This window comes from Bombina bombina, chromosome 1 (genome assembly GCF_027579735.1).
Source record: "Bombina bombina isolate aBomBom1 chromosome 1, aBomBom1.pri, whole genome shotgun sequence".
Taxonomy (NCBI): Eukaryota; Metazoa; Chordata; class Amphibia; order Anura; family Bombinatoridae; genus Bombina; species Bombina bombina.
In genome coordinates, this window is record NC_069499.1 from 613,573,040 (window position 1) to 613,584,445 (window position 11,406).

Genomic DNA, 11,406 nt, shown 5'->3' on the forward strand with positions numbered 1-11,406 from the left:
CACAAACACTTATATTAATATACTTTTTACCTCTAATTACTTGTATCTAAGCCTCTTTTGACAGCCCCCTGATCACATGGCTTATCCATTGACTTGAATTTTAGCCAAGTCCACTGTTAGCCTCAACTTCTCGGAAAAGTACAAGGTTATCTATATGGCCACATGGATTAGCAGTCGTCCTGTGAAAAGCTAATAAAAAAGCATGTGATAAGAGGCTTAGAAAAAGGCCAAAATGTAGAGGTTTAAATGTTAAAGTATATTAATAACAATGTTGATTGTGCAAAGCTGGGAAATGGGAAGCAAAGGCGTTATTTCTTTTTATTCAACAATTTTAGTGTTCATTGTCCCTTTGCTTCAAGCAGCAAAGTTTAACAACCCAAAGTCACTGAGCACTTGCAAAATTAGAAATGTATTCTCCCATCCAAACTAGTTTCAGAATCTTTAGTATTAAACTCATAGGAACATTCAGCTTTTTTTTTTTTTTTTTTTTAAGCCATTAGAATAAGTAATGTGCGTTCTTTTCTGATCTATTTTCCTATGGACCAAGAGTCCCACAGGAAGTTATGTGGTTTAGGACACTGTGCACATTGTTTCCATCTGCTGTGTGTGCACAGACACGTGAACTAATGATAATCATTTTAAAATAAAAATATTCCTGGCATCAACACAACCTACTCAGCTAAGGCAAGAATAAAACATCCAAAATAAAATAAATCCAGGTGCAGAGGTTATTGTTAAAGATGTTTATTTAGTTCAAGAAAAGGGTGTTTTTTGTTCAGCCGCTGCTCTGCTTGGCTGCAAGTCTCTTGTCCCTCTCCTCGGCAATGGTCAGACGGATACCCTTTCCACGGGGCAAAGAGATCCAAGGCTTGTTACCCTGTAAGATGGAGAAAAATAAAGTATTAAGAGGGGTGAGGGATATGGGAGGAGAATTGAAAATGTTTTCAGAGAATGAAACAAAACCACTGAACTAAAGGCAATAAGAGAAGGGAAGTAGGTCTTTAAAAAAAAAAAAAGGGACAAACCCCAAAATTTCTTTCAAGATTCCGATAGAGCATGTAATTTAAAGGGACAGTCAAGTCCAAAAAATAAAAATAAAAAAATACATGTTTCAAATAGGGCACATAATATTAAACAACTTTCCAATTTACTTTTATCACCAATTTTACTTTGTTCTCTTAGTATTCTTAGTTGAAAGCTAAACCTAGGAGGTTCATATGCTAATTTCTTAGACCTTGAAGGCCGCCTCTAATCTAAATGCATTTTGATAGTTTTTCACTACTAGAGGGCATTAGTTTACGTGTTTCATATAGATAACATTGAGCTCATGCACGCGAGTTTACCATGGAGACAGCTCTGATAGGCTAAAATTAAAGTCTGTCAAAAGAACTGAAATAAGAGGCAGTCTGCTAAGGCTTAGATACAAGATAATTACAGAGGTAAAACGTGTATAATTATAACGGTGTTGGTTATGCAAAACTGGGGAATTGGTAATTAAGGGATTATCTATCTTTTAAAACAACAAAAATTCTGGTGTTGACTTTCCCTTTAAGAACAATTTTATTATTTACTTTATCACATTTTCTTCATTCCCTTGGTATCTTGTTAAAAGGAGGAACATAAGCTCAGAAGTGTGCACTTGCCTGGAACACTATACGGCAGCAATTATGCAAGAATGTTATCCATTTGCAAGAGCACTATTTCTTGCCATGTAGTGCTCCAGACACCTACCTAGGTATCTTCAACAAAGACAACCATGGGAAGAAAGCAAAGTGGAAACTTAGGAAAATGCTGTGTTACGTCTCAAAGTTTTGCATTTGAGACTAGGGAAACAAGTGAATGGAATAAAAGGAATGAATCTGAAGGAAGCATTCACATGCAAGTGGTAGGTACAATCCAAGGAGGAAACTAAAGCTCTGAGGCAAGTCATGAGGGATCTATAGGATTTATACTGGTCTGCAAGATCATAATCCGTATTACTGACTAGTACACCCCAAGCTGCATGGGGATAGACTATGCTATTACAACTGAAAGAATATTGAAATAATTTGTAGGCACACATGCCAAAAAGTGGCTACCAAGTCCAGTACATGGATTAACTTGCTTATTTTTTCTATTACTGAGATATCAATATAATTTCAAAAAGAGACTTGGTTATAACCAGCTTCTTTTAAAATCAAAATGCAACAATTGTACTTAAAAGTAATTTAACTATAGCTACTGAACTATACCAGTGTACAGAACTCACTTTGCCAATGACAAAAATGTTGGACAATCTGGTGGCAAAACTGTTGCCATTAGCATCCTTCACGTGTACAACATCAAATGACCCAGGGTGTCTCTCTCTGTTGGTGATGACACCAATACGACCCAAATTGGCACCTCCAGTCACCATGCAGAGGTTACCTGCAAACAAAGCAAAATAAGACTTTATTCTGTGTAAACCTGCGTCAAAATACAAGCTACAAATCTCATATACAGATATAACCGAGTTCACAAAAACAAAACTCCAATTTTGTCTTTCTTAATTCAGATAGAGCATGTAATTAACCATTTTCCAATTAAAAAGCGCTACCTAACAGGGTGATTATACACTTTTTTTATTTAAGAATTTTACTTGTTTTTATATAAAAAAATATGCAGGAGAGTTAATGGCTAGTATTATCTGTGCATAAGCTTAGTTAGAAATTAGAACCTATGCACATACCAAAGAGAAAAAAAACAGACAAAAAAAAAACAGACAAAAAAAAAAAACAAAAAAAAAAAAAAAACACACAATACTTACCAGTGTCAAACTTTATGAAGTCTGTGATTTTGCCAGTTTCTAGATCAATCTGGACTGTGTCATTGACCTTGATAAGGGGGTCAGGGTATCTAATGGTGCGAGCATCATGGGTTACCAGGTGGGGAATTCCTTTAGTACCCACCCAGGTCTTTCGCACCTTGCACAGCTTGTACTGTTTAAGGAAGAGGGAGAAAACATGGGATAAATTAAAAAAAAAAAAAAAAATTTAGTTGAACCATTTGGATCTCTATTACTCATACGTTGAGTGTTTAAAGTTTAACTCACAGCTTTATAAATGCCAAGAGGCACAGCCCTTAAGGTTTTAAAGTGAATGTAAAATTAAACACATCAGGAACACCGCTATGCATAGACTGTCATACTAAACCTAGTCGCTAAGTAATTTTTTTTTTTTTTTTAAAAAAAAACAATCTCATTTTGTTATATAGCGTCTAATTTCTTTGCAAACTTCTCCTAAGACACTTTCTGGTTCTTCTATGTCTGACATATAGAGCGGTCCACCCGCTCTATACGTAGCTCTGAAGCACACCCGATAAATTGGTATTGCGCATGTGCTACTCTCCCCTCTCAACATTAATTCATCATAATTTAATTATAAATATTGCATTTTAATACAAAGCCTTTCTTTTGAAAATAATTTAGGATAGCTATTATATAAATTTATACGGCTAGTTTCGGGCTGCGCTAGGAAAGCAGCTTTCACTGCAACTTACTTTGACCGATCGATGTTGAATACTATAAACAAAATTTCCCTATGAGGCCAATAGAGCATGCGTGTCTCATGAACGCGCATGTAGATGGCATCCGAAAATTCTCCTCAGCCTAATTTTGAAAATTCTGGCCTATGACACGACAGACTTTGGTTAACTTTACATTCACTTTAATTCCGTTTCAGTATTTTATTGATGTAAAAAAAGGGTTTGTGTACTTTAGAAGCCAGCTACCCATAATTTGTATAATCATGGCTTAAAGCAGTGATGGCCAACTTCCTAATGCATGGGGGCCATAGGTCTATATCACTGAAGCCTAAAAGGCTGCATATAAAATTTATGACAACAAAAAAATAATATATTTCCTAAAAATGAAAAAGCCCTCCAATTTACAGTTCACCCCTCCAGATTGGCTCTTGTAACCTCAAAGCAGACATTTTTAGATTATTTAGCAAGCGAAACAAAAAAAAAAACACACAATCATGCCACACAAGCTTAGTTCTCCTTTGGCCCAGGGGCCACCAATCCTAATGCAAAAGGGCTGCCAGTTGGCCATCACAGGTTTAAAAGGGTCAGAACATAAATGAAATACTGTTTAAAGGGACAGTAGTCTAAATTAAACTTTCACGATTCACATAGGGCATGCAATTTTGAACTATCCAAATTACTTTTGTCAAATTCTTTGTTCTCTTGGTATTCTTTGTTGAAAGCAAAACCTAGGTAGGCTCATATGCTAATTTCTAAGACCTTGAAGGACGCCTGTCATCTCAGTACATTTTGACAGTTGTTTTTACAGCTAGCCACTGTTTGTTATCTACATGGCACATATGAACTGTGTGCTCACTCCTGTGGAGTTAATGAGTTAGCACTGATTGGCTAAAATGCATGTCTGTCAAAAGAACTGAAATAAGGGGGCAGTCTGCAGAGGCATAGATACAAGGTAACCAGAGGTAAAAAGTATATTAATATAACCGTGTTGGTTATGTAAAACTGGGGAATGGGTAATCGAGAGATTACCTATCTTTTTATACAAAAAACTAATCTGGAGTAGACAGTCCCTTTAAAGGACCAGTTAAGTTTTCAGACAAATTTCACAAAGTTATATCCATTTCTACTCCCTATGTATCATGTGAAAGCCATCAGCCAAGCAAAAAAAGTCTGAATTCTTGCACATGCTCAGTAGGAGCTAATGACTCAGTGTAAATATAAAGACTGCACATTAAAGTAAATTGGAAAGTTGTTTAAAAAGTGCATGCTCTGAATCATGAAAGATTAAATTTTGACTTGTGTCCCTTAAAAAAAAAAAAAAATTCTGTGCATGGAACTTGCTATCCTCAAAAGCTACAAAATTCAGAGCATTGTTCATAAAAATAAAAAAATAAAAAAAAAAAATACAAATTTCAGTGGTTTATAATAAATTCACAAGTTCACCTTGGCCTCTTCTGCTGTGATCCTATGCACCGCAAAACGACCCTTGGTGTCATATACCAGACGGAAGTGCTCACCAGTCTTATCGATGCTGATGACATCTGCAGGATTAGGGGATATGTATTAGAAGCAATCATACCAAAAACAACGGAACTATATAAACTAAACAGAAGTTCTATAGAAATGTTAAGAAACAATGTTATACTTATGACATTGTAGATTCCATAAAGCTTAATGTAGAACAACTTTAGATTAAAAAAGCAACAAGATTTAGGCGAGAAACAAAAAAAAAAAACTCACAAATTAACATCTTTTCCTTAGAAATAAATATCAGAACACTTAAAGGGACAGGATACACCAATTATCATATAACATGTAATGGACACTACTATAAAGAATATGCACAGATATGGATATAAAAATCTAGTATAAAACCTTTTAAAAGCTTCTTTAGAAGATCCCAGTTTAGCACTGTTGATAAACTTAGGCTGGGACACCCAGTGAAAGGGGCTAGGAAAGCTGGAGTCTGTAGACATCAGTATACATTTGATACTTTGTGAAAATCAGCACAATGCTACTTAAAAATAAGCAAAACTATACATTGTTACAAAAACACACCCGTATGGGTTATATAAATGTTTTATCTTTAAAACATTTATGCAAAGAAAAATATAGTGTACAATGTCCCTTTAACTCGGAGTCAACTGATGCACTAAAATATTTCCTATGTAATATAAATCCTAGTCACAAGATATGTGAAGGAGAAACTAAATTTAGTGAATTGTATCACCAGTAATTAACAAAGTGGTTAGTCTTTCCAATGATCAGGTGCAAAGCCAATTCCAAAGAAGTGTTGTGAAGTTAGAAATGCTCAACAGCAACTGCTGCACCCATAGATGCTGGTGACAGTAAGATATGCACATCCACTTTTTTGTGAGCAGAAAAGCAGCATACCTAAGGACTTAACCATCTCACAGGGGTCAACACACAATTACTCATGGGAATTAAAAGCCTTTGAAATAAATGCAAATTAAGTATGCCATTATTTAACTTCAGGACATATAGCAGTTTTTAAAAATTGCTTATTAACCCCTTAATGACCGAGGACGTGCAGGGTACGTCCTCAGAAAAAAGGCAGTTAATGCCTGAGGACGTACCCTGCACGTCCTCGGTGTGGAAAGCAGCTGGAAGCGATCCTGCTCGCTTCCAGCTGCTTTCCGGTTATTGCAGTGATGCCTCGATATGGAGGCATCCTGCAATAACCTTATATGACCATCCGATGCAGAGAGCCACTCTGTGGCCCTCTCTGCACCGGACATCGATGGCCGGTATCGTTGGTGGGTGGGAGTCGGTGTGGGAGGTGGGTGGCGGCCATCGATGGCCCTGGTCATGTGGAGGGGGGCGGGATCGTGGGCGTGGAAGTGCGGGCGCGCGCCGGGGCAGGGACCGGGTGGGGACCGCTGCACTACAGAAAAAAAAAAAAAAAGTGTCCCAAAATAAAAGTGGGACCAATAATTTAAAATGAAAAACCCTTAGGCGTTATTTAGGTGGTGGGGGTTGATCTATGGGGGGGGGGGGGGAATAACAACAGAAAAAAAATTAAAAAAAATAAACATTTAATTGTGCAAACTGGGTACTGGCAGACAGCTGCCAGTACCCAAGATGGCCCCCAATAAGGCAGAGGGGGAGGCTTAGAGAGCTGTTTGGGGGGGATCCTAAACAGCATATGTAAATATGCTTTTTTTTTTTCTTTAAAAAAGTTTTTTTATTTTAGTACTGGCAGACTTTCTGCCAGTACTTAAGATGGCGGGGACAATAGTGGGGTGGGGGAGGGAAGGGAGCTGTTTGGGAGGGATCAGGGGGTGGGATGTGTCAGGTGGGAGGCTGAACTCTACACTAAAGCTAAAATTAACCCTGCAAGCTCCCTACACACTACCTAATTAACCCCTTCACTGCTAGCCATAATACACGTGTGATGCGCAGCAGCATTTAGCGACTTTCTAATTACCAAAAAGCAACGCCAAAGTCATATATGTCTGCTATTTCTGAACAAAGGGCATCCCAGAGAAGCATTTACAACCATTTGTGCCATAATTGCACAAGCTGTTTGTAAATAATTTCAGTGAGAAACCTAAAATTGTGAAAAAATTAACGTTTTTTTTAATTTGATTGCATTTGGCGGTGAAATGGTGGCATGAAATATACCAAAATGGGCCTAGATCAATACTTGGGGTTGTCTACTATACTACACTAAAGCTAAAATTAACCCTAGAAGCTCCCTACATGCTCCCTAATTAACCCCTTCACTGCTGGGCATAATACACTTATTTTGCGCAGGGGCATTTAGCAGCCTTCTAATTACCAAAAAGCAAAGCCAAATAGGTCTGCTATTTCTGAACAAAGGGGATCCCAGAGAAGCATTTACAACCATTTATGCTATAATTGCATAAGTTGTTTGTAAATAATTTCAGTGAGAAACCTAAAGTTTGTGAAAATATTTGTGAAAAAGTGAACAATTTTTTTATTTGATCGCATTTGGCGGTGAAATGGTGGCATGAAATATACCAAAATGGGCCTAGATCAATACTTTGGGATGTCTTCTAAAAAAAAAAAAATATATACATGTCAATGGATATTCAGGGATTCCTGAAAGATATTAGTGTTCCAATGTAACTAGCGCTAATTTTGAAAAAAAAGTGGTTTGGAAATAGCAAAGTGCTACTTGTATTTATGGCCCTATAACTTGCAAAAAAAGCAAAGAACATGTAAACATTGGGTATTTCTAAACTCAGGACAAAATTTAGAAACTATTTAGCATGGGTGTTTTTTGGTGGTTGTAGATGTGTAACAGATTTTGGGGGTCAAAGTTAGAAAAAATTTGTTTTTTTCCATTTTTTCCTCATATTTTATAATGTTTTTTATAGTAAATTATAAGATATGATGAAAATAATGGTATCTTTTGAAAGTCCATTTAATGGCGAGAAAAACGGTATATAATATATGTGGTTACAGTAAATGAGTAAGAGGAAAATTACAGCTAAACACAAACACTGCAACAATGTAAAAATAGCCTTGGTCCCAAACGGACAGAAAATGGAAAAGTGCTGCGGTCATTAAGGGGTTAAAGAGACAGTCTAGTCAAAATTAAACTTTCATGATTCAGATAGGGCATGTCATTTTAAACAACTTTCCAATTTAATTATTTTATCTAATTTGCTCAATTCTTTAGATATCCTTTGTTGAATTAATAGCAATGCACATGTGAGCCAATCACACGAGGCCTCTATGTGCAGCAACCAATAAGCAGCTACTGAGCATATCTAGATATGCTTTTCAGCAAGCAATATAAAGATAATGCAGCAAATTAGATAATAGAAGTAAATTAGAAAGTTTTTTAAAATGACATGCTCTTTCTTAATCATGAAAGAAAAAATGTGTGTTTCATGTCCCTTTAAGCCTCTAAAGTCAAAGCAGAAACTTGTAAGATTAGTATTTGCATCTTTGGTTTACTTCTGCCTGTAGTTTCAATTACGATTCCAGTCCCCTAACCAGTCCAGAACCCTAGTAATATCCCAAAGGTATTTAGCAACTACACAATGTTCAATAGTCAGGATACAGCAATATACAAGAGCTGACACACCAGCTTAAGAAAAAGAAAAGAACTTGAATGTGAGCCGTTGCATGTCACCCTAACAGAACTGGGCTTTAAAACACCATTAGGACGGCATGGAAAATCCTACATTTTTGCCGTCCTGCACCCTCTTATTCAATGTGAAATCCGACTGGGGGCATGCCTAGCACCATAGGCAGTCCCCCATGATCCAATCCAGGCTATGAAATAATGCGATTGCATGAAGGGGTCAAACATACATACACCATAAGTGTTTAAGATGTGACACTACAGATTTTTCCCCTCATCTTATTTGCAAGCAAAAAAAAAAAAAAAACTGAATTGAGATCCCCTAAAATTAGAGAAGAGTGTCTGACCAGTAAGATGAGGCAGAATTTAGATAAATGGCTACACCGGAAAAGTTATAAGGTCATTAACTGGTTCTGGGTATACAGCCGGTTAGAAAAACTTTAAAACTCCCTTGGCATATCCGTTTCTTCTCTATACCAATAACCCCCTATTAGGTCTATGATCCTTACCCATGAAACCAGCTGGGTATGTGATGTCAGTGCGGACTTTGCCATCAATCTTGATGAAGCGCTGCATGCAGATCTTCTTCACTTCGTCACCGGTAAGGGCATACTTTAGCCGGTTCCTCAAGAAGATGATCAAGGGAAGGCACTCTCTTAGCTTGTGGGGACCTGTGGATGGACGTGGAGCCTAGGTAGAGTACAGAGACCAAATCAGAACTAAAAAGTAGCATGGTTTTATAATCTACAAATTAGATACTTTTATCTATTTTTAAAACTAGAACTATGCAAACAGTAAGTTAAAGTGATGGTAAATACTAGCGTTTGTGAAACGATAGGATTTACCATTGGAACAAATAAAGGAGACTTTCAGTCATAACGTATAAAATACTACATGCTAAAAGTTACTTTATTTGTTAGAAGCATTCTCCGCACTGAGCTGCCAAGGCATCCCACAGAACACTATTTTAATGTGAGGTGACATTTCCACTTCTTAGCAAGTAGCCATGCGGGAAACGTCACCTGTCAGAAAAATAGTGTTCTGCCTGTGCAACTCAGTGTGGCAAATGCTTCAAACAAATAAGGAAACTTTTAGCATAAAGTATTTTATATTTCATGACTTAAAGTCCCCTTTATTTGTTCCATTGGTAAATCCTAGTATTTCACAAACGCTAGGATTTACCATCACTTTACTAGTCAGTACAACCACAAATCAACTGGTTACAAAACGTTTGGTATAAAGAAGATGAATATGGTTAACTATAAGGCTAGCTAGCCACTACTACTATGATTAATCCTACAGCAACAACAAAAACACAAACTACATCTAACGTGCTTAAAATCTAAAATGACTTGGTATCAAAAAGTTTAACTAGAGCCAATGGAATTAAAACATGGAAGTTATATTGCTATCAACCTATCAGATTAAACAAAAGCTAAAAGAAGTACTTGGATAAAAAGAGTATTACAGGGGAAAAGTCAGATACTCACAAAGACGCCCGTCAGCTTATCCAGCATCCAGTGCTTGGGAGCTGCAACACGCTTCAGATGCTTCTTAGGTCCGCGAGCCTTGGAGAGAGAGGGAGGAGAGAAAGCAAAATATATATCTTAGTTCAAGAAAGCATAACCGAAAGGAAACCATTTAAAAGAGCACAAACTTTCATAAGACAGGGTACAAAACACTGGTAAACATGCAAGCATATATAACAATTCCATAGCCAAATCATATGCATCTTATCACTTTAAGTTAAAAGGTGCATATTTGTCAAATAAAAGCTACATTTACCAGAACAGTATCACGGTGGCAAGTAGCTAATGAAAGGTTAAAGACTGCTATACCTCCCATGAAGGTGAGCTAGAAAGCTTACCTGCTACAAATACATTTCACTACTCTGGCAGCAAAGGGGTTAAATATCCAACGTACAAGATCTCACAAGTGTGAGAAACCTTAACCAACAACGGTAACTTTAGAAAATAAGGTAATTAAAAAAAAAGCAGTTTATTGGCAAGTGTGCAGCTATGGCTTATAGGCGGGTGTATATTTTAATATATTTTTCCCTTTAGCTCAAAATATGGTCAAAGAAAACACATTCAAGTACACATTTCATATTCCACATTCGTTAACCGATACATAGGAGCGTTCCGAGAAAATACGGCTACGCAAAGCACTTTAATATCACATCCTAGGCCTTTAAATTCAGGGATGCCCACACAAGAAAAAGCAACAATGCCCGTGGGCTCCGGTTACCCGCCCCTCTCCCTAAGAATCAGAACTCTCATATTAAGTGATTATGATTTCCAAAGTCCGTGCTCCGTAATGCTGCTATCCGAAGCATGGAAAAAGCAATCATGGACTAGGATGGCGATAGATTTATTTCGGCCGCAGCACAGAGAAAGTCTCACCATGGCTGCGTCTGCAATGGAAAGGACCTCCTCCTTCCGGGACCACGGGGTTAACAGCGAGGGAAGGAGGCAGGAAGGGACAAAATGCTTAGTGTTCAATGATGATGTATATATTACACTCTACTGGCGGGAGACCGGTACTACAGGACTTAACATCTGTACGAAAGTATAATAATATATCTATCACAAAATATAATCTCTACTAAACTGTTCAACATTTAAGTGTGCCGTGTCCTTATGTTGGTTATGTTGTAATCACTGATTATTATTATTATTTATTATTATAAGAATAGAACATTTAAGTACATTTGTATAAACTAATCAGTGTGAGTGTACAAAATCATATGTATTTCAACATGCACCATAAAGGGAAAATATACACCAATTTTTATTTAACTACATTTATTGAAACTCACATTTTTT

General features: G+C 37.0%; 1 protein-coding gene across 1 annotated transcript; it reads right to left on the reverse strand.

Annotated features, from left to right (window-relative positions):
- Positions 1-728: 728 nt before the first annotated feature.
- Positions 729-11,048, reverse strand: RPS4X (ribosomal protein S4 X-linked). Its single transcript, XM_053698995.1, has 7 exons — positions 10,984-11,048; positions 10,072-10,149; positions 9,091-9,271; positions 4,945-5,042; positions 2,786-2,957; positions 2,249-2,406; positions 729-877 (listed from the first exon to the last, which is right to left on the reverse strand). The coding sequence occupies exons 1-7, from the start codon at positions 10,984-10,986 to the stop codon at positions 776-778; spliced, it is 792 nt and encodes a 263-aa protein (XP_053554970.1). The 5' UTR covers positions 10,987-11,048; the 3' UTR covers positions 729-775.
- Between the last annotated feature and the right edge of the window lie 358 nt (positions 11,049-11,406).

What these genes read in the sequence shown, in the direction of transcription:
- RPS4X (XM_053698995.1), bottom strand. An exon ending in ATAAGCTGACGGGCGTCTTT is followed by an intron (nt 9,272 to 10,071) that starts GTGAGTATCTGA and finishes TACTCTACCTAG; the next exon opens with GCTCCACGTCCATCCACAGG. An exon ending in CTTCATAAAGTTTGACACTG is followed by an intron (nt 2,407 to 2,785) that starts GTAAGTATTGTG and finishes CTTTGTTTGCAG; the next exon opens with GTAACCTCTGCATGGTGACT.